Source organism: Podarcis gaigeae (genome assembly GCF_964106915.1).
Source record: "Podarcis gaigeae genome assembly, chromosome: 3".
Taxonomy (NCBI): domain Eukaryota; kingdom Metazoa; phylum Chordata; class Lepidosauria; order Squamata; family Lacertidae; genus Podarcis; species Podarcis gaigeae.
Window position 1 is genome coordinate 43,167,414 of NC_139680.1, and position 26,204 is coordinate 43,193,617.

General features: G+C 42.6%; 1 protein-coding gene across 3 annotated transcripts in view; it reads right to left on the reverse strand.

Annotated features, from left to right (window-relative positions):
• Nucleotides 1-26,204, reverse strand: part of MDN1 (midasin AAA ATPase 1) — a 95,899-nt gene that overhangs the window by 43,949 nt on the left and 25,746 nt on the right. For all 3 annotated transcript variants that reach the window (XR_014561896.1, XM_083729644.1, XM_083729643.1), the window contains exons 28-59: nt 26,053-26,187; nt 25,794-25,932; nt 25,550-25,688; nt 25,283-25,410; nt 24,922-25,057; nt 22,711-22,840; nt 20,882-21,115; nt 20,392-20,589; nt 19,598-19,806; nt 18,920-19,042; nt 17,683-17,880; nt 17,405-17,512; nt 15,486-15,674; nt 14,596-14,685; nt 14,226-14,486; nt 13,738-14,008; nt 12,823-12,982; nt 12,046-12,162; nt 10,799-11,001; nt 10,407-10,552; nt 9,946-10,148; nt 8,768-8,988; nt 7,870-7,983; nt 7,050-7,179; nt 6,153-6,262; nt 5,874-6,007; nt 4,912-5,072; nt 4,332-4,452; nt 3,187-3,397; nt 2,693-2,915; nt 2,150-2,276; nt 524-691 (exon numbers count right to left, since the gene is read on the reverse strand). Coding sequence is in view for 2 of the 3 variants with exons in the window: in XM_083729644.1 (XP_083585770.1) it covers nt 524-691; nt 2,150-2,276; nt 2,693-2,915; nt 3,187-3,397; nt 4,332-4,452; nt 4,912-5,072; nt 5,874-6,007; nt 6,153-6,262; nt 7,050-7,179; nt 7,870-7,983; nt 8,768-8,988; nt 9,946-10,148; nt 10,407-10,552; nt 10,799-11,001; nt 12,046-12,162; nt 12,823-12,982; nt 13,738-14,008; nt 14,226-14,486; nt 14,596-14,685; nt 15,486-15,674; nt 17,405-17,512; nt 17,683-17,880; nt 18,920-19,042; nt 19,598-19,806; nt 20,392-20,589; nt 20,882-21,115; nt 22,711-22,840; nt 24,922-25,057; nt 25,283-25,410; nt 25,550-25,688; nt 25,794-25,932; nt 26,053-26,187 (5,237 nt within the window). In the remaining variant the exon portion in view is untranslated. The remainder of the gene's footprint in view (nt 1-523; nt 692-2,149; nt 2,277-2,692; nt 2,916-3,186; nt 3,398-4,331; nt 4,453-4,911; nt 5,073-5,873; nt 6,008-6,152; nt 6,263-7,049; nt 7,180-7,869; nt 7,984-8,767; nt 8,989-9,945; nt 10,149-10,406; nt 10,553-10,798; nt 11,002-12,045; nt 12,163-12,822; nt 12,983-13,737; nt 14,009-14,225; nt 14,487-14,595; nt 14,686-15,485; nt 15,675-17,404; nt 17,513-17,682; nt 17,881-18,919; nt 19,043-19,597; nt 19,807-20,391; nt 20,590-20,881; nt 21,116-22,710; nt 22,841-24,921; nt 25,058-25,282; nt 25,411-25,549; nt 25,689-25,793; nt 25,933-26,052; nt 26,188-26,204) is intronic.

Consider the following 26,204-nt stretch of genomic DNA (forward strand, 5'->3'; position numbering starts at 1 on the left):
AGGATTTTTGCACTGAGTCACCCCAAATTCACCATCAGATCACATAGCATGTCCATGGCTACATCTTGCACCAAAAAAATCACACACCCACTGTTGCCCGGAGCCGCAGTGGTGCAAAAACGTGGTTACAAAGCATGGATCCACATGGATCCTCAGGATTTTTGCATTGGGCTACTCCAAACTCACTGTCAGATCACATGTCTGTGGCCACAGCATGAACCACAAAAATCATACATCCACTTTTTCGTTTAGAATATTTTTTCCCCTTGTTTTACTCCTCTAAAACTACGTGCGTGTTATGGTCGGGTGCGTGTTATAGAGAGAAAAATACGGTAAATGAGGTGACGGAATGGAGTAACCTAAAAGAAAGCATGGCTTTGTGAACAGGAGCACTTGGCAGTGCATCGTTTTGTTGAAGGTCCTACACTATTCCGTAAAATAGTTTATCGTACAATAAGTTCCTGCCCTGACAGTAGAGTCTCACCCTAACCCTTTAAAAAAATGCAAGTTTCCTCACACAAACCTGAACAGAACAGTCCATGAGAGATTTTGGCATCTTCTTCTCTTCCACAGACAGCGGCTGCCAGGTCAACCAGCGCTCTGGATTTGTAGTAACGACACTGCTCCAAAACGCTACTAAAGCAGCATTCACCAGTTCTGACCACACGAGAGAAATTTCTTCTGCAGAGACCTAAAAGCGCAGGACAAAAATGCAGAAGACTTAAAAGAAGCTCTCAATGTTTGCCTCTGCTTTTTTAGTGTTCTAATGGAAGTGTGCACAAGTTTTACTTTTCAGGGACCAACCACATCAGCTAGAATTTTCCTTAGCTTTCTTATTAAGGACAGGAAGCATTTCCTGCATCAGATATGAAAGTAAGGTTCTCCCTTGGTCCTAAGAGAGAACGTAAGACAGAAAACACCACCACCAACCACATTCAACTAGTTATAGGTAAGGACCTACTGCAGCATTCTCTGGACAAGCAATAAATGGGAGGGAATAGAGGAAACTGAGCCAGATGCACTGGGAATAGTACACCAAAAGTGATGCAGCCTACATAGGAGCAAGCAAATAGCATGGGGGGAAGGGAGAAAGAGTGCCATAAGAACTTATAGCAGTACAAAGAGTTTAACAATGAATCAAGCAGAAGGAAAGAACTTTCCCACTCCTAAAACTTTGCAAGCAACCACAAGATGCTAGCTGATTCCTGAAGATTGTTTCCAGGACATTGGACAACTGAAACCAGAGATGCTCACCAGGTAGCAAGGTTAAGGAGACAAAGTAAGGGGGGCAAGAGAGGAGAAATGTTGGCTCCTTAATCCACAGCGGATGCTTTTTAGAGCCATCTTACCTACTTTCAATTTTCCCGTTGTTTAGTTCTCGCTAAACACACAGTTTATCCAAAAATAAATATGGGAAGTCAATCAAGGACTTCTGTTTAAATGCCAGGAAGTTAGTCTGTCATCTCCTGCCCCCCCCCCATGTAGCTGCTCCTTTTATTAAGTAACAGTTAAATTTATGTCGATTTGATTTTTTAATTCTTTACATAAATTACTCAAAATATGAACGACAAAAAAGAAAATAATGATGATAATAATAAAGTTAAAATGACCCCTGATCGTTAGGTCCAGTCATGGCTGACTCTGGGTTTGGCCGAGGGAGTTGGCGTACAGCTTCCGGGTCATGTGGCCAGCATGACTAAGCCGCTTCTGGCGAACCAGAGCAGCACACGGAAACGCCGTTTACCTTCCCGCTGGACCAGTACCTATTTATCTACTTGCACTTTGACGTGCTTTCGAACTGCTAGGTTGGCAGGAGCAGGGACCGAGCAACGGGAGCTCACCCCGTTGCGGGGATTCGAACCGCCAACCTTCTGATCAGCAAGTCCTAGGCTCTGTGGTTTAACCCACAGCGCCACCCCCGTCCCTGATGATAATAATAATAGAGATAAAAAGTACCCAGGTGTTTGACACTGATAATGAGAATGTGCAGAGCACTATAATGCAGCCACTTTTGATATCATATTACATTTTCCCTTGTTTTGTATGTTGCGGGTCTCTGTCCTGGATTGGAGAATACAGTGCCATGTGAATAAAGAAAAGAAAAATGAAAAGGGAAGGGGAGTTTTCTGAACTTAAAATTTGTTCCTACCTTTTGAGAGTCTAACAAGTAATAAAGGCCTTGAAGCTGTTGTGAGGTAGATGGTGTAAACTTAAGGCAGAAAGCAATAAATTGCCTTATTTCTGAACATAGGCTTGATTGTTGACTGCTCCCATTCCTGAGAAAAGAAAAGGCATGGCTACTGATTGATAGTTTGTATACACACCAAGGTACAAAAATAATGAAAGGGGAAAGACGCGACACGTCAATTAGAAATTAAAGGAAAGTCCCACATTCAAAATCATCCTGGTCCTATCAGAAATGTTCAGAATGTCTCATAATCCTTTTGAGACATAAATTCTGAAATTCTCCCCAATTCAAAGTTACTTGCATTTCTGTCAGTAGACCTGAGGTTTAAAAACATCTTGAGACATTCTAGCTCAGAGTGCGTGTTCATGAATTTGCTACCTGACAGAGCCATGGCAAACCACAAGATAAAAAGACTACAAAAGCTTAAGGAAGGCAAAGGCTGGAAAATCGACCTTACATGAATCCCAGTAACCTTTTGCTCCGTCACAGAAAACTTGTCCTCACCTTTGCAAGGAAGCCTCAGCTATACAATCAGTGGTTAGCTTGTACTGCCAAAGCACAGCTAGATACTCCATTGCAGGCCACAGTTGCACCTTATTGCAGAGCTGAGTTATCAAACTAGAATCCACCTGTTTGCCTTCAGCAGGCTTTTCTTTGAGAGGCTCAAGCAAGACACCTCCTTCCCTCAGCTTTGACTGCTGGAGATTCACCAGAGCCCATAACTCATCTGAAAGAAATAAAGAATAGAAATAGCCTGCAACTAAAATCTTGTACCAAATTAAGATTTAAGGCAAAAACAAACTCACTCATCAGCACAAATTATAACAGGGGGGGGGGATACAAACCTGGAAATATGAATTTTATCTGAATTTTTATGTTCGTTTGCAGGAAACACGGAAGTTTACTATATGAACATGAAAATATATATTTGAAGTAACCTGTAGTACAAACATTATGAGGTGTTCTTCGCTTCACCTGACCACAAATAAATCATTTACCTGAAATGACATCCTTCAAATTATTGGCTCTGAGAACTAGGCCTTGAGCCTGGAGCAATGCAGTCTTGATTTTCCACTCTGTGGCAGCCATTTTCAGAATACAGACCTCCTTCTGCCATTCACCATTTCCAATAGCGGGTCTCAGCTCCTGGACATTAAGTGCTTTGGAAATTTTCCGCAACTGAACGGACGCATCCACTACTCCTACATCCTGAATAAGTTGAATAAAAATAAAAATGGCAACTCCCAACTCAATAGATTGAACACTATTTTCTATTGTTTTACTAAAATGCATGATAAGACCACTTATGCTGACCTCTTCTGTAAAGACTGAAGCGGTGCATATAATTTATATGCATGCAAGCAGCAGTCAACCCTTTAGGCAATTGCGCCAAAGTCCAAAGCATGAGAATGCCCCACACTAAGGGTGCACACTTTGGTATGTATGCAGTACTCTGTCTAAGAGAGTGGGTACTTTTGCCTCCGGTTAACAGAAGCAGTGCTGCAGGACAGGACACGCAGGATCAACGGTTTGCTTCGTTTCCTAAGCCAGGCCCCATTGGTCTCACAGCTTCTGCACAAGCATGCTACTAAAAATCTGCTGCCTGAGCATTTGTATAGCTGTGCAAGTATATTCAAAAGTGATATACTGTACTAGGAACTGCTATCTAGGAACACAGAAAACAAGTCAGCTGATTGGTCCATCTACCCAAGTACTGTGTGCACTGGATGGCAGTAAGCTCTCTGGGTTTTCAGGCAGGAATCTGAAGATTAATCTTGAGAATTTCTGTGCACAAGGCATGCATTCTGGGGAAACCCAACCAGATGGGTGGGGTATAAATAATAAATGATGATGATGATGATGATGATACTTAACTATGGCTCTCGCTGTAGGGTGTTTAGTAAGTCTGCTCTAACTTTTATTGAAAGGAGAGTACCGGTATTTATATTTCTAAATCCATACACTCACTTGATCACCTTCTTAAATATCTATAAGCAGTTCTGTAACTCTGAGACACAAGATCCTTAAATAATTCTAGATGGGTAGGGTAGCAGTGTAATACAACAGTTTTTCTAAAACGTATTACCAAAGAGAAACCTCCATAGAAGTCAACGGTACTCAGTTACATATAAATACATTGCACCTTGAATGGAAGAGGTCTTCCCCAAAACTTCTGCAGCTTCTTTACACTAGCAGAAACACCAGCAGGATTGGCTAGACAAGCCTGGATTTGTTGTGAGGCAGACTGAATATCCTTGGGCAGCCTTAAAATAAGAGAAGAAATAGTTGTTTATACAGAAAACTGAGAAAAGGTAAGACTGGTCATCAAACCATGCATGCAGCCTGGATATACAGCAACCTATGAAACCTCATTCTCCCAGTCCAAAGCTTCCCAAACAGTGTGTCACGACACATTAGTGTGTCAGCTGCAGTGTGTAGGTGTGTCACACAAACACTCCCCGCACTCCTCCTAGGGCTGGAAAGGGGTTAGTTTAACCTCAGGTTTGCTAATAAAACTGAATTATAGCTGGTACATAGCCATCTTGACATGATTACCTACAGGGAACACTAAGAATACCTCTGTGCAGGGACTTTATACCTTCTAATCCCAGCCATTCCAACATATATAGGAAACATAATAAAACCTTAAACCTTAAAAAGCTTCCCTATAGAAGGCTGCCTTCATATTTAATGCATTGGTGTACAAGCTAAAGACAACATACTTCTGCTGCTCGTATGTGCTCAGCAACTTAGTTGTCCTGCTGATTAAATGTTTCACAACCCAGTGCCAGTGAAGAGACAGGAGTGCCAAGCCAGAGGAATCCACAGCAACCATGTCCGATATCGTCCAAAACCTGTCACGCCACAATAAGCAGTGCAGTATCTAGAGACAAGCCAGAAAAAAATTGAGTCTTCCATTCCATGATGCACACGGTAATGCTTTTTCAGGTGGAGAACATTGTTCTTTAATCATTAGGAAATGACACATGTCTTAAATCCAAAAGGGCCTTGTTTGAGCAGAAAGACACCTTCATTCCTGAGAATGAACACAAGCTGCTAGGCAAAAATTGCACCTTCCAACCTTTGGTGTCTCAGGAGGGTAACCTCTTGCACTTCACCCACTGAGCTATGAGCCTGAAGTAGACTCCCTGTGGTCCTTGCTCAGAGAATCTCTTAAGGCAGCTTCCATGACCCATCCAGGCTGTGCTCTAGAAAACAGTATCTTTCTGGAAACAGATTTCTCTGATCTAACATCCTAAATTAGACCAGAAAAACAGAAAGCTGGAGCACTGCAGTTCTTGCAATTTAGCTTATCCTTTAGCATGAAGATGATCAGCTTCCCATTTCTGCAATCATTCATAGATCCTTGGCTTCGTTCTGGAATGTACGTATCTTTACAGGGGCACACTATTTCCCTACAGTTCAAACTAGGCAAAACATTTATCTGTTTTAGATGAACTCTTATTCCTAAGTCAGAGGAATCTCTTGAATGTGACTAACCACTTTGCCCGATCCTCCAAGCAACTGGAATAGACAGGTGGATTTCATGTCGTCTTCCCAGGTTTCCACTTTCAAACAAAATGGTATGACAAAAATATCAGAGACCGTAACACAGGGAAAGCAAGTCGACAGCTCCTAAAGTCCAAGCAATGGGTGACCCCAGATGTTTGTATGGTCTACTTACTTCATACATTTTTTCATCAGACACAGATCCTTGAGTAGACTTCACCCAGTTCAGCACGAAGGCATCCCAAAGTTCAAAAAAGCCTGCGAGGTTCACCACAACAGCATGCGGCAGTGAGCTGTGGCTGCCGGGATCTTCATTTCAAGAATAAAATTTAACCAAAAGACAATGCAGAAAATTAAACCAAAAGAAAATGCAGAACTGTATCCAAGCACCATGCTACAAAAACAACATCAGGGATTCGTTTAAGTAATTTTTAAATGGAAACACAATAGATACCTTTATGGAACTCCAGTGACATCCTCAAAGCACTAGTTCTTGGCTTTTTGGTATTAATCAGGCTCCTTTCAACGTAGCTCTTTTTCTCACGGTCCAGAAGCAGTATTGCCCTGTAATCACAACACAACAAACCCACATGGATATCATTTAAGTTATGTCAATAGTATATCAAAATCCTGTTAAGAGGAAGCTAACAACCCACAAATTGAATAGAGAATTTATAATCTGCATCAGACGAGCAAAACAGGAGGAAAGAATTCTGACTACAGCAGTGGGTAATGGCAGAAGATGCATGAATATTCTGAACGATTTATGTAAAAATGAGTTTCCTTGTGAAATAAAGGTTTTGATGTAACTGTACGCTTAGATTTTGGATTATCAGTGAGCATAAGGGTACCTGACTTTTTCTAGTTTGTACATTACACCAGCCTTCATCAACCTGGTGCCCTTGAGTTGTTCTGGACTACAACTCCTATCAGCCCCAGCACAGCATAGCTGTGGCTGATGGGAACTGTAGTCCAAAACTTCTTAAGGGCACCAGGTTAGTGAAAGCTGCCTTACAACTTGCCTTCCAAAAGAAAACAGAGCCAGGGATTGCTTGGTTGTTGTTTTTAGCAGTTTAAGTGGGGGGGTGGGGGTGTCTGTGACAATTATAGACTATCAACCAACTTAAAAAGGGAAAGACATTATTATAGAATGTGGAAATGACAAACTAACTTTTCTAATCAAAATAACAGAACGAAGGTGGATACCAATTGGGCCTCCACATGTTGCTGGAAATACGACACCCATCATGCCTGGCCATCGGCCATATGGGGAGAGTTGGGAGACCAAAAACATCTGAAGGGCCACAGGGTTTCCCCATCCCAGAAATAGCACATGTGTGACTGAACTCACCGATTTGAAAGTGATTTCAGCAGGATAAGCAGCTGATCCGAGTGTTCTTCTGCTTCAAAGTCCACTGAATTGCTAATGATATCCAAACACTGCATGTTCCATCTGGGATCCATAGGAATCACATGCTCATCTGTTTTGATAGATGAACAACAAGGAAAACTCACGTTTGTTTTCATTATAAACATTTTCCAACTCCCTCAATCCAAGAAATATTGCATGAACAGGATAACACCTAACACATGTTCACTGCGTGTGTATCTGAAGAAGTGTGCATGCACACGAAAGCTCATACCAAGAACTAACTTAGTTGGTCTTTAAGGTGCTACTGGAAGAAATTTTATTTGTTTTGACTATGGCAGACCAACACGGCTACCTATCTGTAACTGGAACTATGGAAGGCACCACATTGAGCCGCATGAAATGGAAGTCCATCAACCAGTGTATCTGAAGAAGTGTGCATGCACACGAAAGCTCATACCAAGAACTAACTTAGTTGGTCTTTAAGGTGCTACTGGAAGAAATTTTTTTTTGTTTTGACATGTTCACTGCGTAAACGAGAGATTTGTTTAAATGGGAACGAACGTGGGGCAGGTTCCAATATGCAATTTACTGCATCTTATTTTACGCAGAGTAGCATTTTCTAAGCCCAATGAAAGGTTTTTTTTAAAAAAAACAAAACAAAATACAGCCCACTCAGTTCTGTTGCAAGCTACGTTTCACTCCCCATAACCTCCTCAATATTGCAAATCAATCTTCACTGTATCAAAAACACAGGAAGAGAAAACACACACGCAGCCAAGAGAGAAAGAAGACATCTTACCGGTCATATTTGGTTGCAGCAACTTTATTACATTACTGATCGCACCTGAGAGGGGACTGAAGTAAAAATTATTCAGAGATGCCGCACCGGCTTCCAGCTGAGTATACACTGAATCTGTAGAAAGAAGACGACCTGTGAATTCATGCCTTTCTAAGCTTATTATTTTTATTTATATGCTGGTAAGAATTCTTACTCTCCCTTCCTCGTCAGGGCAGGTTGCAGCAATAGCACAATGAAGAAAACAGATAGAGCAATTACAATTATAAAACGAGTGAAACAAAACAGAACAGTGTAATTTCAATTAAACGTGCTGGGTCCCACGAATCAAAACACCTGGACTGCCAAAGGATTCCGTTGCGATCCAATCCCAAAGCCCCTTCCACCCCATGCATAAGGACCAAGAACTCCTGTGCATATATTGGGGGGGGGGCTACTTCCTATTAGCTGCAGCTCCTTACACATCAGGTGACGTGCTGAAAGTCCAGCAACCTGAATGAGTGGGGTATTCATGGGGCAGCTGTGAGAAGAAAGCCAACCCCTGCAGAGAATGCAGTCAATTAATCAAGATAAAGCTGAATTGGTATCAACATATGAAATCAGTTGTGAGCTAGGGAAACCCAGCCAGATGGGTATGGTTATTATTATCAGAGGCCAAGAAGAAGCTGCAGGCCACAGAGCCAAGAAATTCCAGTTTTGGGGTTGAGAGTCTAATCAATTATTATTATTTTTGGCCATGAGACACTATTTCCTTTCACTCACTTATTGCACACACTATTCTGGTGACGCTGTGCTTTTGACTTCCTCCATCTCTCAAGCATAGGATCGTGCTGCATGATTCTCTTCCACCACCACAAACATTCAGATTAGTCTTGCTTAAGCAGCAAGAGTCAACACTTACCAGGCACTTGTGGCAAATTCTTTTTTAACTGATTAAGCCACCCAACTCTCAACGTCCAGTCTTGATTCGTTGCTTTCTCTATGAATAACTTAACGGCTGCAGAAAGGACCTCCATGCCGTCTGCCCAAGAGGCACTAGCTTCCACTGCACCAAATTTGAGGCAGTCTGGATTAGGAGAGTGCAGGATTTTCTCAAAGTCATGTATAGTGAGAGGCAGCGTCCTGAAACGAGAGGTCATTGTAAGAAGATCATACCTATGCAAAGAACAAACCATCTATACAATTTCCAAAGGCCTAGAGGAGATTTAACCTCTAAACATGTTAGAAGTAACCATGGTGTGCTGCCTTAACTCTGAGTAAAATCCCAGCTGGACACTGAAACCATGCTTTCAAACTATTGCCACGTCCAGAATTGACGCTTTACAGTATTCCATTTTTCCAACATGAACTATTAAAAAATGTGGTAACACCCACATTTTATGTGATCTTTCACATGATGTAAGACATATCTGGAAATCTGTGGGACCTAATGGAAGTTCAATGCTCATTTCCATGTTAACTGCTTCCAGAAAAACAACAGCAACTGTGCACCACACCATTAACCTGGAATATCTCAATAGTTTTGAGCTGTAATTTCCCTGCCGTTTTCATGTGCTGAAATCTAGGAGAGTAGGTAGTCCATCATACAGTTCCCCTCCCCCCAACATTTTCATGGGTGAACAATGGGGGAACTGAAGCATGTATGCATATAGAGGGGGGTGAAATGCCCAATGACACCCGTGACGTCCCGCCCACTGGTGAGAATGACTTTTAGCATGACATGGTGGTATATCCATCAAAAAGCCACGGTTCCATAACGCAACAGGTAATGCAGTGTGAAAGGAATGTTAGAAACCAGTAGAGCAGGGCTAGCATTATAACCAAAAGAGCAACACAATAAACCCCACATTTGAAAGCAGCTTAAGCTTCGCAGGTATAGGGAATGAGAGCTGCTTGCTACCTTGTAAGCAAGGAGAGTGGAGGCAGGAAAACGGCCTTAACTATGGTAGCCCAGTGCAGATGTAACTGCTAACGTTGCTCACTTGTTTACATAGAGGGGCAGGCAAAAGGCTGCTCACCAATTAACCTGGAACAGTTCACTCTTATATTTCCAGAGGGATAGCAACACCTTGTGCTCACCTGCTGTTTCTCAGATTCAGCCTGTTCAGGCAGTAAGCCAGGACCTGGCCATCGTGATGAACCATAGAAAGCAGAGAGTCTTCAGCTGCAAACAAAGCACTGGATGCAGAATCTGGCCACAATCCTAAGGCAAGGAGGGAAGCACCCCTCGTTTCCTCTGAATCCAAGACTGAAACATGCTTCATTATCAAGTCCAGCATATGCTAGTATATCAGGAGAGGCAAAAGGAGAAGATTAGGTTCTTCAACTGGGAAAAACAACAACAGTAGTCTTCTTTCTGTAACATTTTTCTCAGGCATGGAAAACAATTAAAATGTAGCAGTTGGTTTGAAAAGACAGATATATACATGGTCTCTAATTCTTGATTGCTCAGACTTTGAACTGTCTCTCACTGATTTTGCAAAAGTTGACTCTCTAGCACAAACACTTGATGAGCACATTTCCAACGGAGGAAGACTTACCTTTTGATTGTCTCCTGACTGTTGTGAACTGACGTAGATGTCCCAACACGCTTTATAGAAGCTCTTTGCTAAACCGAATCCTCGGCGCAACTGCTGCACGATCAGCGTTGCAGCATTAATCAAAGCAGATAGAGTGTAAGAGGAACCTGAGAAGGAAAAATTAACATTACAACCCACCAAGCACCTTTGTAGAATGCCTAGGAATTTAACCATTTTTTTTGCTTTTCCCCTTTTTCAAACCACCTACCTGAGCTAACTTCCGTATTATAAATCTGAAATCATAATCAAAATTTCCCAATTCATTCTCTCTCTCAGATGGTCTCTAACACAATCACTAAATGGAAGTTATTCTCTTTAGCGCTTGCCAAGTTTATTATGCATGCTTATCTCACCTGCTATGCTTTCCTTAGCTTCTGTATGCAGAGCAACGAGCTCATCACATATGCTGCTTCCAAACAAGCCCATTCCATGAAGCAGCAGCTTCACATCGTGAAGATCCAATGAATCACTCTCTCCAGGAACGTAGATCTCAATTCCACGATTCCGCATGGCTCGGGATATTTCGCCGTGTGATGGATCCATCGAAAGGAAAAGCCTTTTTAAAGTTTCAATACACATAAGAGAGTATGGTTATTTAAGTTACCCATCCAGTATGTAATCTTACACTGCTGCTCCTGGGGTGGAGCGAGCGAGGAAGAGGTCACACTACAGCCTTGCAATTAGGCACTTGCCTGCAATGTTTAGCGATCAAGGTTATCACCTTGGTAAGAGCAATACCAACAGTACATTTCTAAGCTGAGTTTCTATTAGAGGGGTACTTGGTTTGTCTGGGTCTTCCCTATGCACAAAGTTTTTTTTAAAAAATGCTTATTGCACCCCTGAACTGCCTCCTCTCCACCACCAGGGAACTCTGCCTTGGGAGAAAAGGGAACTAACCACACTGTTCTACTGTCTTGGCTAGGTGAACACAGAGGCATGTTGTGGCTGCTACTTTCATGGCTCCCTCCTCTCCTTATCCTACTTAGAATCAAAGAATTGTAGAGTTGGAAGGGACCCTGAGGATCACTGATTCCAGCCCCCTGCAGTGAAGGAATATGCAACTGTCCCTATATACAGGGATCAAGCCTGCAACCTTGGCATTATCAACACCGCACTCTAACCAACCAACCTCCCCAACCTGCTTTATTAAACTTGCTGGACACCCAAATAGCAAATGCTCTCTAGGCTTTATACAGAAAAGGAGGAAATGATTTTTTAAAAAAACACAAGAATCCAGTAACAATCTAAAGGCAATAATTAAGCAGAGAATGAAAACGTATGTGTGTCCGTGCGTGCCTGCAAATACACATGCAGTTCAGAGAAGGTGGAGAGACAAGCATTCGTGCATCACAATGCTTCGCTGCTCAGCAAAGGAAGACAAATGACCTTGTTGTAAAAAAAAAGGGGGGGTGCTGAGAGAAAACTATCAAGCAATATATCACTTTGTTGACCCAGCTGAGCGATGATCAAACCTACACTTATTTTCAAGGCTGCAGTAGTGATACCTTAAAGAGACGGTGTTCCCACCCCAGTGCATACTGCAACTCTCAAAGCATAATCCAACAACACACTCCAATAAGCACAAAGAATGTCAGCGCACCTGAAATTTGGATGCGGTGTGATAGTGGGGGTTACACCATCGATCACTCCTCTTTCACTCATGGTGAGGACTCCTCCAGGTTCAAGCAGAGCATTCAAGCGGTCCAGCACAGAAGGACTACACACAAGAAGTAAAGGAACAATTAAGCACTAAAGGTGGCTCACTGATTTACTAACAACTGCAAGCATTGATTTGGCTTCATAATGGAAGGAGTATTCCTCCCTCCCCCCCCCCCGCCCTGCTCAATCTGATCAGTTTTATAGCATCAGATATACGGAAGTAATGCAGAAATGCCATGGGATGGTGTCCAGTTCTGTCCCCTCTGCTCAACAAAGACTCTTTGCCCCAGTGGATGCTTCTGTGACTAGAAGGGAGGGGAAAGCAATTTGTGCAATTTTTTGCAAACTTCCCCCTTTCTTCTGCATTGCCTCCTCCTTTTCCAAAGTGTTCCCTAACCCTCTGGATCAGGAATTCTTTTTTGTGTGTGGGGGGGGGGTGTCACAGCAGGCTACAGAGAAAAGGGAGAAATAAGCAAAAATTGTCTTATGACTTCCCCCTTCTGTTCACGGAAGTGTCTGCTGGAGCAAAGGACCTCCTTGAGTAAGATGGGAGAGAACTGTATAATCCAGTTTCCTTTGAAACAGTAAATGATGCTCTACTCCTTGAATTTCTCTCTTTGATCTGGTACATGATTTGTAACAGAGATTCAATGACGTTTATCCAATGTGGTTTTCTATATTTATGATAATTTCTTTCTAACAACACAGTTGCGCTTACCTGCAGAAGTTAACATTGTCCATCAAGAGCCATTCTCCGGACTGTAAAGCCTGAACCAACATCCCATCAACCCATTCAAATGTGCCATGGTTGCTGCTGCTCATATACTGAATAACCTGCAGCTTGAAGTGCCGAAATTCTTCTACAAGTCTTGAAAACTCTAAAATTGGGGGGGGGGGGGAGAGATACTTAGAATACGATTCAATGAACCAATAAGCCAGTACTCAAGATTCACACAGAGTGCTTTTCACAACTACATTTAGTCTAGTATCCTTCACCAACTTAGACAAACGGTCCCTCTTTCTTTGTTCAGTTGTGATCATAAGATCTTTGCATGAGCTTCGACAAGATGTGATGTCTAAACTAATGCATGTAGATCAACCAGGTTTTCATTAAAAAGGGAGAATGTCTTTAATATTCACAGAATGATAAACATAATAGACTATTGCTAACTGGTGTGGGGGAGCGGAGCAATCATAACTGTGATGGAGGCTGGAAAAATCTTTAAGGAAGCAAATAATTATGCTTTGTGCTTCCGCAGATTATGTAGCTTTAATAAATATGGACCTGGGTGGCTTGCTCACAAGTGCTCTATGTGCATTCATCACTGTACATGTAAAGTTCCTGCACACTTCGGCTGAATGCCAGTGGGTGCAGGAGAATAGAGAGGTGGGTGCACACGTGTCTAGACCATGGTCACATTTGTACACATTTATCTCAGTTGACAACTGCTCCATAAAGACACACCATCTCTCGCCATGAAAATGTCTTCCTTGTAACATCAGAGCAGTCTTTAAAATGCTTTGTGGTTTTTGCCTTCTCTGGTGGCATGCAGCAACTGGAATTTGCACATGCTTAGTTGATGACATTTTAAAAGGGAAAAACGCTATCACTTCCTACTGCTTCTGTGCATACCTGGCTTTGAGTAGGAGCTGATCTTGTTGTTCAGCCGCTGGACCAGTGCAAGGACTCCCTCCAATTTGTTCACCAGTTCAATGGTTATGTTTTGATTCCCTTCCCCAAGGGACTTTGGCTTGAAATTTAGAACGAAACTGCTCCAGGCACGCAGCACAATTTCAGCATCTTCTGGACAGATAGCAGTGAGGAGGAGGCTGTCCCTTAGAAGTGTGCTTACAACGTTCTCCACCTTCTCCAGCAAGCTCTTCCAAGGCCTAATGATGTCAACCTATAGGACATTTATTACATTGGTCACTGCTTGAAGCACCACTTCCCACTGGGTTCCTTCAGCACGGTTTTGGAAACCACTTAGAGGTGTTTCTTTCTTGCTTTCAGTTAAGACATTTAAACTTTGCCCATTCATATACTCCTCAAATTTAAGTTAAGTGGTATCTTGTATGCACTTGACTTGTCCTTATTCCCAAATTTAAAAAATGCACACTTACTTGCTCAAATCCACCTAACAGCTCGGTTGTATCCATAGAACTGTTCATCGCCATGATCTTCAACTGATGACCTGTCAGATATGCTAGAAGCTGAATGAGGCTGGTCTTGCCAGCAGCCGCAGGGCCTACCAATATCACCATCCAACTCATATGCACACATTTCATGATGGACTCCAAGGGCTGGAGTGAATGGTGAAGCAGGGATAAGTTTCTGCCAGGAGGAGGAGCATAGTTTGCACGGGAGAGGATTGAGAAACCAACCTTCAGTAGAATTAAAAACAAAATAAGCAAGTGCATTAGTGTGCATGTATAGTGTGGAGCAGAAATTCAAGAAGATGCCCAAGTAGCAGCAACTTTTGTTCTCTCTCACCTGGACGTCATAGGGAGTGATGTGGAACTGTCTGGAACCCATATATGGTTCAGCATCCTGACCAAAAATGTCCCTGAATAGACACACTACCTAAAACAAACAAACAAACAAACAAAAAACAGATGAAAGATCACATTTATAACAAATGCTGAAATCCTTATATTCTAATTCTGCAGCAACTCTCAAATGAACGATTTCAAAAGAAACCGGGGAAAGTCCAAATGGGTTGTTTGTTGAAGTCTGAAGTCACCTGCTTCAGGATACAGATCTGCCCAGCTTGTAATGCTCAGGTGCAACCTGAACTAAGCCTCAGCTTGAGAGAAGCTGGAATGCAAAACTAGACTGCCAATGAGTTTTCAATTGCCCCTCAAAACCACATTTATTTTTCACGCCATTTTTCTGAGCACTAATAATAAGCAAAACGAGAACAGCATTCTGCAAATCCACTAAAGGCTGATTGTGGTATCTGAGAGTTGCTGGCACAGGACACAGCAAGAAAGCTGTGGGATCATTTTGTCTGATCAAACTCCCTAATCACAATGAAATTACACTTAGGTAGGTTCCTTTTCCACACACTTGCTGTAAGCCCTCTTACCCAATGTACCAGGAGTTTAATCTATCTCTAACACATCCTTAGCACGTGAATGGTGATAAAACGACATGAGGTCCCTTCAAATCCTGCACCTGCTTAACTGAAATGCTAATTCAAGGCCTTGGAGGAAAGTAGATAATCTTAAATAGAAGTCATTAAGTGTTTCAAATAATGTGGGAAAAGGTACCCAAAAAAATTCAGTAAAATTTGTGTTTAAGATCCAAGAATGGTCTAACATATCCATACTTGTAAAACAGAAAAGACTAATAGGATTAAGCACATTTTTCATGCTCCTTACCTTCTCCTTGTCTGTATTTGTTCTCATTCTTTCCCCGTATATCAAGAACATGTGTTGGCCTGGATCGTAACTGCCAGGTGACTGGTCAACAAGCATCAGCTGACACCATCGGAAAAGGTCACGCAGATTAAACTCCCAAGGTCCACCTTTATGCCCCCACTTCTTCTCAATCATAACTTCTTGATCAACCTGAATAACGTACCAGTTCAAAAGATTAAAAACTCAGACGTGTTTCAGCTCATGGTAGATTATTAAAACGCCATTGCACAAGAAAGCATTCATCGCGCCAAGCATTCAACTTAATTTACTGCTCTTCTAAGCTACCACCACTCTTTACCGTCCATTCAAAATCTTTATGGAATGCTCTTGTTCCAGAATAACTGGGGAAACCTAAACACATACAACATGCAGTTGTCTTACCTTGGAAACACATGTATGATTATATGCCTACTTGCTAGGGGGAAAGCCTCAAAGAAACTTTTATGTGAACTCAGACGTAGTAAGCCTCAGCCACACAAATGGAACATGCCATAGGAAGAAAAAAAGGGAAGTTCTGTCCGACATATTAGGCAACAAAAAATGAAATACAAACCCAGTCTGCAATGGCTGTTATCTGTGGAGCCCAGCTAGTTTACATGCCACTGCAACTCCAGAGTTGAAAATGACTACAAATGAAGTTTGTCTCAATACATGTTCGGATGAAAACTGTGACCAGCTTTTCACATACCGTATTTTTCTCTCTATAACACGCAGATTTTTTCTCCTAAAAAGGAAGGGGAAATGTCTGTGTGTGTTATTGAGCGAATGTGGGGGGGGGGGGTGTCCCTGGAGCCGACTAGGGGAGCGCAGGAACAAAAATCAGCAAAAATCAAATCGCGCGTTGCATCGGAGAAGGGAAACCTGAAAAGAGGAAGTTGCTGCTTTCCTGCATTCTGCCTCAGGGTCTTACTGCCCACCCTCTTGTGTTTCATTGCTGTGTTTGCCCAAACGGAACAAAGAGCAGGCAAATCCCCTCCCCTCCAGGCAAGCAGAGGGGAAAGCAGAGCGTCCTTCTCTCTAATTCCTCTCCGTGCTCTGGCTGTGCTCGCAGGCAGCCAGAAAACATGCAGGAGAGAGAGAGAGAGAGAGAGAGAGGGAGGGAGGGAGGGAGGGAGGGCTGGCTTCGGTTTGGGGAAACTTTTGCCTTTCTTTCCTCCCTCCCGTTAAATCCCTCTCCTGCATTCTTAGCCATCTGCTTCTCTGCAAACCGCTCTCGTGCTCCTTGTCCCTTCTGTGTTTTTCCTTCCCTCCCCACTTAAAATGTAGTTACAAAGCATGGATCCACATGGATCCTCAGGATCTTTGGATTGGGCCACCCCAAATTCACCATCAGATCACATAGCAGCCTGCCCCCCCAAAATCACACATCCCTGTTGCCTGGGGCTGCAATGGTGCAAAAATGTGGTTAAAAAGCATAGATCCACATGGATCCTCAGGATCTTTGCATTGGGTCACCCCAAATTCACCATCAGATCACACAGCATGTCCATGGCTACAGCCTGCCCCCCCAAAAACCACGCACCCACTGTTGCCTGGGGCTGCAATGGTACAAAAATGTGGTTAAAAAGCATGGATCCACATGGATGCTCAGGATCTTTGCATTGGGCTACCCCAAATTCACCATCAGATCACATGTCTGTGGCCACAGCATGAAGCACAAAAATGATACATCTACTGTTTCATTCAGAATTGTTTTCCTTGTTTTCCTCCTCTAAAAACAATGTGCGTGTTATGGTCAGGTGCGTGTTATAGAGCGAAAAATACGGTAGTTGCAGCAGTCATTGGCTTGGACTTGTGGGGACAGTCACCAGAACCCTGAAGTCCCTCTCCTTAAGAAGACCATTCACATCATCAAGAGGAGTTTCAGGAATTATACTTACCATGTTGTTAAATTCAACCATTTTTGCAATAATCTTTTTGTCAATAGCAGGAAACAGGGTATTTCCAATGTACTCCATGTCTGCGGATGAGAGAGGGTCCACGAAAACCTACATCATCAATATAATTAAATGGGGTGGGAGGTGAGACTCAAGTATTATTTTTATGTAGACACAGAAAAATGCACAGTGCGCTTGCAAATGAAATAAAAATGATTCCATTTAGAAAGGAACTGCAAGGAGGACAAGAGAAATAGTTTTAAATGACATTATGGACTTGCCTGTGTGAATCTGTTCAGAAAAGATTTGGGCAACCCCTTTCTGCCACCTCCTTGCCTGTAGGGATTCTGGCATCCAAAGATCTTTGTTTTCTTGTGTTGCACATGGAAGCTCATTCCCAACTCAGGAATGTAAATCTCTGCCCGATGGTCAAAACAAGCATTCAGGCCTTCTAGTACCGACTGAGAAGCCAAGTTCAGCTATTTGAGAGAAACCAACAGGAAAATTTACACTGCCCCTCTTCTTCACAACACACACTTTTGCCCACAAAACACCTTTAAATCTATAGCAAATAAGCAAAAGTACTGTAGTTAGCTCAGGAAAAGTTAACTTCAGATTAACACAAATGCCCTGGTTATTTAGCTACTCTTTTGGCTTCAAGCTCCTTTTGCACAACTCAAAAGAGCAACAGCATAGCCCAGGGACGTCCAACTCCCAAAGACTGTGATCTACTCACACTATAAAAAAAACTGGCAATGATCTACCCATTGTTGTTGGATGGACCAAAGTTGTTGAGCTTTTTAGGAGGCCAAAGCTGTTGAGCTTCTTTGGGGGGGAGGGGGAGGAGGAGATCACTGAGGGGCCTGAGATCTACCAGGATCTACCAGTAGATCATGATCTACCTGTTGGACACGCCTGGCATAGCCTAAAGGTAAATACAACTGTGAAGTCAATGAGGCTGTCGGAATCCACCCAGATAAATGCCATTGCTCAGGGGTAGAGTAGATGCCTTGTGTGCAAAAAAAGGTCCCAAGAATCAATGGCTAGCATCTTCAAGTGGCACTGTTTGAAACCCTGAGCTGGATGGACCAATATTATAAAGCCACTTCCTATGGATTCTATTAAGAAAGTGTTGATTTCAAGCTAATTCAGCCCTAAGACGGCACTTAAAAGGTAAGTAGTAGTTTTAATCTTCTGTAAACTGCAGCACATCCATGACACAGAACTCAAGCTGTTTGTCCACAAAATCGCCTTCTGTAACTGCCACCCCAGAAAAAGCAAGTGTGTGTTCTCCCACTGGAAAACTGAAGATAAAATCTGAGCAGCCTCTTAAATAAATGGGAGCAGCAGACTGTTCCAGGATACTTTCTCCACGTAAGGAGAATGCACTGTTAACTTTACCATGTTTGGATAAGATCCTTTTAAAGTCCCCAAACAGCAAACTGAGACAGCTAGAGACCTCATTTTCCAAAAAAGGAACGAAAATCCTTTTTCTGTGCTACATTAAGCTGAACTCACCTCATCTAATACAATCCAGTGTCCAGCTTTCAATGCTGCAAGCAAAGGTCCATCACGCCAGGCAAATTCCCCTCCTTTGCCCCCTTCAACAGGTAAGTCTGTGCCAAACAAATCTGTGACGTCCTGATCAGAAGGAAGAAAAGTCAAGGTTTCCAAATGCATGTGAAACAATTGCAATTTAGAAAACGCTCTCCTAGGCTTGCAGTAATAATCCAGTAGCATTTATACCAAGAGTTATAAATATTTTGTTCTATGCATCTGTTGCATCAGCCAGTAAGTGCATTCTATGAACAAAAATGAAACCCAAGAGTAATTTTAAAAATAAAGAAAAATAATTCTAAACCATTAAGATTTTAACCAATATTCAAGCAGCAAACTTTGATCAAGGTTCTTTGCATCTGTATTTTAGGCAGTTTGTTTTGATCATTCACACCAATAGATGGATCACAATTCTAGCAGAATGTGTCCCTTTACTAGACAGGAAAAGGAATATAATGCTTCCTCTTAGAATTAATCAACAATACACCCATTATTAAACATACCTATTTCTAAGCATCTTCCCCCTCCCCAATCAATTAGGAGTATTGTGAAAACTTAACACCTGTTAACTTGCAAGTATAGACTCTCACATTCACAAGTACAGGTATTTCAGTGGAGACCACAGTAATCCCTACCTACCGTTTGTTCAGAAAGATTGATTCTAACAAGGCAATTTCCAGAAGCCTTTGCCAAGGCTGCTACTAGGCTGGTTTTCCCAACACCTGGAGAGCCTTCCAGGAGAATGGGCTTGTTAAGTTGCAAGGCCCTTAACAACCGCTGTGCATTCATTGCTGTAGTTCCTGCATTTAGAGCGTAGTCTGAGACATTGTTCTTCTGGTAAATAGGGCCTACAGCACAGAGAAAGCAAATAAAAAATTAATTAGATTACAGGGTAAGATGATCAATATTTTTGCTCCAGTGAAAGTACTAGCTCATCAGACAGAATAATGGTACCAGATCAACATTCATCTTGATGAGAAGGGAGTTTCCTCCAGTTTTGTTTTTTGTATTTTTGCAATCTCCCCAAATCTCCCCTCTTTTTAATGGGTGGTGCAGGCTTAGCTATATTAAGCAACGGCACTCCTGTCTTAACATCTGAAATACACAGAATTATGATACTTAACAATTCTAACTACAGATTGTGGAGTAAAATATTTGAATGCTCCGCCATTAAAGCTCTTAAAAACTCCATGCATATGGAAAGCTAGCATGCCAGAGCGAAGTCTAAGCTAAGTGCCTTCATCTGAGAAAAGAGCATTCAAGCACTCAATTAGAAATGGAAGGGTCTTGGAAGGACTGTAACAAATAATTTTTTCTGCATGTTTGTCATGTCTCACGCATTCTGCTCTTAAGTCATCGTAAGCGGCACATCACCATTCAAATTGTACAGCAGCAGCAACAGCAGCAGCAACACCACCAAAAGAGTTCCTTGCCTGTTGGTATGAAAAATGGGTGGATTCCTATGTGGTTCTCCATCCAAACCATTTCCCTTTCCCTCTTCAGGTCATATATTTTCAGCTCATTCTTCTGAACCTCAGTGAGTTGCACTACTTCGGAAATTTTCCCACACAAATATTCCAGGCATTTTTCACGAGCCAAAGCAGCTGAGCCAGCTGAACAGGACATGGTGCCTACATAGGGGGTAGAGGGAAGAAGAGATCATAGTTATATGTCAATGGTGGAAATGAACATATAGTTAACAGTAAGATATGGCCAAAATCTGTAGACAGGTTGTAATGCACACTCTGTAGCACAAACACTATACTTTGCTTGCATGCGTCTTGAGACTGTTTACTATTTTTGTTCCAAAATGACAAACTTGCTTTAAACCATTGCGTAGTTCTCATCCAGGGGTTGAGGGACCCCCTCCCCAATAAACGATCTGAACTATTCAGAGATAAAGCAAAGAAACTGAAGACATACCTGAACCTATTCCATCTATGTACACCAGACATGCAGCATGGACAAATGTTGTCACTGGACAGACGCTAAAAAGCTGGTGCTCCTCTGAAGAACTGGATAGTTTGTCTTGCGCCATAGCATTCATGAAGCTGACCCACGACAAAACATCCCGGATGCTGAGGATACAGTGGTGTCCAAATTCTTGATTGGTCAGCCACTCTATGAAATCCATCATGAGCCCTGCAATATCTGTCCCTGGGAAAGGTGATTAGATGGAGAGAAGAGAAAAAATACATAAGACACAGACCTGAAACAGAATATGTTTTGCAGTAATTCACAATGACCCACAAGGGATGCAGAGGCCTCTGTACATAATTTTTGCAAGATAACTGAATAGAAGTGCTTAAATGTTTTTACATAAATATTTGCAAAAGTAGAAAGGGTTGAATGCTTTAAAAAAAACAAAACCATCCACAAGTAAATCAGCAGATGCAAAATTCAAAACATGCTTTGATCCTGCAACTTCATTGGTCTCTTTGTCCACAGTGACTGAACTTTGGCCCAGACTATTACTTTAAGCCTAGAGGACAAACATTCATCTTAATGCAGAGAATATAGCCAAGGATAGAAAAAATAAGTGTATGTTTCATCAGCACTACTTATTTTTTCATCCTTCATTTAAAACCTTGGATAATAAAGAACCTAGGTCAGACCTGTATAACATGCACATATATTTGGACTAGAACAATCCCTAGATGTTCAATTTGCAAGAGCTTTTTCCGACAGCAACTTACAGCTGTGTTCAAATGAGGTCTGTGGTGACAATATGCATAGCAGCCTCTGCCTATACCACAGAATCTAGTCACTGAATTCCAAACTTTTTTTTATCCCTTTCAACGTACTAAGAGCTCGAACTGTTCTTCCTTAAATCACTGTCCAGGCAAAGATAAAATTTAAGCAAAAGGAAACTGATTTTGCACTTAAAATGACCCCAGTATTATGCAAATATATTTCAATTCCACAATCTAGGTTTATCAAGTATAGAATTTGGAACATACAGCATCTGAAACATACTCAAAGGTAAGCACTCCTATATTCAATTTGTCATACTGCCAGATAAACATGCATTGGACTAAATCTCAAGTGAAAAATTGCAGTGTCGCAAGATCACACCTTTTTGCAATTTCTGTTATCTGCTAGTCGCGTCTGAACAACAGGTAAGTGGTACCTTCAGTCTGTGCCATTTGTAGCAGGAGTCCCATGGGACTTCTCCACAGGAATATTATTCAGCTTAGAGAAAAACCTATGGGCAGCGTTTAAGAGAGTGAGACTATTTCAGAACCGCCTGAACTAACTTCTTAGCTTTTAGAATCTGAGAGAAGCTGACTTGCAAGAACAGAAGGTCTTTTAGAAGGAAACCCCACTGGGACACAGAAACGGAGGAGTGCAGGCTGGTTACTGGGGAGAAAGGTACTCAGAAGTGATTGCAGACATTTTTCAGCAACAAAACCACTTCACTGGTTTTGAAACTGCTTTAGCAGTTTCATAAAAGTCTCTTTTGACTGTTAACATCTTTTCTGTTCTTTCTTTTTTCTATTCTCTTCCTGGCCTACAAAGGATGGAAAATCCTGCCTGAATGTGATTAAACCAGCAGAGCATGGCAGCCCTAAAACTCACTAGAGTAAGAAGAGAAAGCTTTAAGGAAGAGGGGAGAGGTGCTTCTTAATCTGGCCAACACTGGCATGTGACCCTCGTGCTGAAAAGGTCTCCCATTACTGATATAAGCAGAGGGACACCCAGAGAGAATAAGTAGGTGATGGAGTTGGTGAACAAATATCTCTGATATTTACCTATGTCATTCTGTTTGGCAAAGCAGAGTCCTGGATGAAGATTATGGTTTACAATTTGCATTAAATCCATACGGTTGTTACTTTGCGGACACCATATTTCTGTAAATCTATTACGCAAGGCAGGCGACAGCTATGGGCAAGAAAATATTAAGTGCAGTTATTATGAAGGGAACTGCTCAGAGGAAAATTTAAGAATCCTCAAAGAGGGTTACTGGGATAAAAAGAGAAAACAGAAGAATTATAAAACGAGGGAAAACATATTGCTATAAATAATGTGTAAGAGAGTATCAAAAAGCACAATAGGTTAGAATAGTGTGTGTCAAAGAACAAAACTGCATAAAAATGAGTTTTACTTTTTTAAAATGAATGTTTTATTAGACCTAATTTATCCTTAGAAAAACGATTTACTCATACAAACATACTTGCAGCTTAATAGTCTTGATATTTTATGACATTCTCAGAGGAGAATGACATTAATTCCTGCCCCTGAAATTCCTAATAGTCTTATAATATGATTTACTACAGGATCCCAAACCAACCCACACTTCTTTATGCTGCATTTTCTTCATCATCACTAATTTTATTACCGTATTTTGCGCACGATTGGACGCACCGGACCATAGGACACACCTAGTTTTTTGGAGGGGAAATAAAGGGGGAAAAAATCCCTTTATTTCCCCCCCAAAAGCAGGTCAGGGAAACCGAACCAGGTCGAGGAACAGCGGGATAGTGGCGCTGCGCCTCCCTGCTGTCCCCCGAGCTTGTGGGGCTGGCTGATGTCTGCCTGGCGTGCGGGGCGCTCTGCTTCAGCGGGCCCCACCTGCCAGGCAGCAGGCTGCTATCCGCAGCGTGGGGAGCCCTGCGGGGAACTCCTGCAGGGCTCCCCACGCTGCGGATGTGTTCCCGAAGTGCCGGGCGCTCTGCTTTCAGGGCGCCCGACACTCCGGGAAGCAGGCTGCTATCCGCAGCGTGGGGAGCCCTGCGGGGAACTCCTGCAGGGCTCCCCACGCTGCGGATGTTTGCCTGGCGCGAGGGGCGCTCTGCTTCAGGGCGCCCTACCCGGCAGGCAGCAGGCTGCTATCCGCAGCATGGGGAGCCCTGCGGGGAACTCCTGCAAGGCTCCCCACGCTGCGGATGTGTTCCCGAAGCGCCGGGTGCTCTGCTTTCAGGGCGCCCGACACTCCGGGAAGCAGGCTGCTATCCGCAGCCTAGACACGGCTAGCGGAACGCTAATCCCGAAGCTTGGGGCGTGCGGAGCTCAGCGCGCCCCAAGCTTCTGGGTGCCGGCAAGGTCTAGACGGCTAGCGGAGACCTTGCCGGCACTCAGAAGCTTGGGGCACGCTGAGCTCCGCACACCCCAAGCTTCGGGATTAATGCAGCGCTCCGCTAGCCGTGGGAGAGCTGGGTCTCCCACGGCTAGCGGATAGCTTCCTGAAGCCTGGAGAGCGAGAGGGGTCGGTGCGCACCGACCCCTCTCACTCTCCAGGCTTCAGCGAAAGCCTGCATTCGCTCCATAGGATGCACACACATTTTCCCTTGCTTTTTAGGAAGGAAAAATGCGTCCTATGGTGCGAAAAATACGGTAATCTCAACCATTTCCACATTTTTCCGATTAATTCTATCTATCTAGGAAATAACACATTTACTCAGTTCCAACAATCAAACAATCAACAATCAAATTAGCTGTCAGAGCTCCATGTGGAGCTAGGTCGGGGCAGGGAATCTTTTTTCAGTCTGATGGCCACCTTCCCCTGCAAAGGATCACTATGTGGTGAAACAAATGAGATATGAATTTATACTGAAACAGCTTTTCCTAACCGTATAATATTATTTTGGTACTCTTTACTCCTTGAAATGTAACCTACTTGACTTGAAAGGCCTGGTAGTAAGAGCTTTCCTGTCTCTTCCTCCCTGTAGTAATTAGGTCATAAATAAAATAACTGGGAGTGTGAATGTGTGTGGTCTTTCTTACAGGTAAGGGCATGGGGCTCCCAAGCAGCTGTAGCCTGCGAAGGACAGCCGTGTGATAAGGAAAATGTAACTATCAAAGAGCCTGGGGTCCGGGAAAGGTAGGGTGTGGGACTGGTTGCAATGCCTTACAAGCTTCTAGAAAAACCCTAAGACTAAGTCGGAATAGGCATTTTTTTCATTCCTAAAACCGCAGGTAATTGAAAGTGGCGGCCAGCACAGAACGGCATTTTCTTACATTACCTCTTTCTTCCCAAAGTCGCCGCCAGGATTCATTGTGGCTAAAATGCGAAACTTCTTTCCTGCAGTCAGCAGTTCTACTTCATTGTCCTCACTGGCTTTTTCAGCCAACACTAGCATCTTTTCAGTTTCAAGGACGCTGAAATAAAACCACGTTCTCAGTATTTGCTCTCGTTAAATTTCCAAATATCCATACCAAACACTAGAGACTTGCCTAATCGACAGAAGCTTTGCAACTCTTGTTGTTTAGAAGAGCAGCAAGAATCAGAAGAAGCCAGGGAAAAGTTAAGATTTGTCCAATTTGCATTTGTGAATGACACGCCAAGGCAACAGACTAAAAAATGTCCAGTTTTCAAGTGCATACCTATTTAGTCTTTCTAGAACAGAATCATCCGCCAATGAAATCTCATCCATGAGAAAAAAGCCATCCTCTCTCATTGCTAAGACAAGGGCTCCATCATGCCATTCAAACAGCCTAGAACCATCAAACTCCTGTTTGAAAGAAAAAGGGAAAGTCTGATCAAGTGTGTGTGTGTACATACATACATACATACATACATACATTTACAGACACGGACTTGGTGGATTTTTCAAGCTCTCAATTATATCAGGCACCATAATGCCAACTTACCTCATCCTTTGATCTCTGCCTGACGGGTCGCAGTCCACCCAGGAAGTCAGAGGTCTCCATGTGCAAGTGACAGTTCACAGAATGTAATTTCCGACCAGCCAATGCTGCAAATATCTGACAAATAGTAGTTTTGCCACACCTGCATAACAAAAAGTTTGCAGTCAATTAAACTCCAGTGACTTGTCTGTTGCTCTACGCAAAAAATAAACAAAACTAATAATGAATATATTGAAGACTGGTTTACCCTGTGTCTCCAACCAGAAGTATAGGTTCACCAAACTCTAATGCTCGGCCTGCCAAAACGGCAAGCCTTGTCATCCCTTGAGTCCACACAATGTGACTGAATTCATCGCCCATTATAGATGTCCACCTAGATGCTTTAGCTGGTTCAAAGTGGTAATGGGGTTGGGGAAGGAAACAAACAAAACAAACAAAAACAAATTAATTAGCTTTAGCCAAACATTAAATCTTCTTTTATTATTGTTATCGTTTTTCAAATTTACCCATTTGCTTCTTTACGCTTTCTTCTGAGAAGAGGCGCTGAGGATGCAGCTTTCTCTTAAAGTGTTTTTCAATGACTGTTTGGATAACGTCAACTTCTTCTTGTTTCCTGACCCTTCCTGCCAGAAGCATAAATCCTAGTAACAGAAAGACA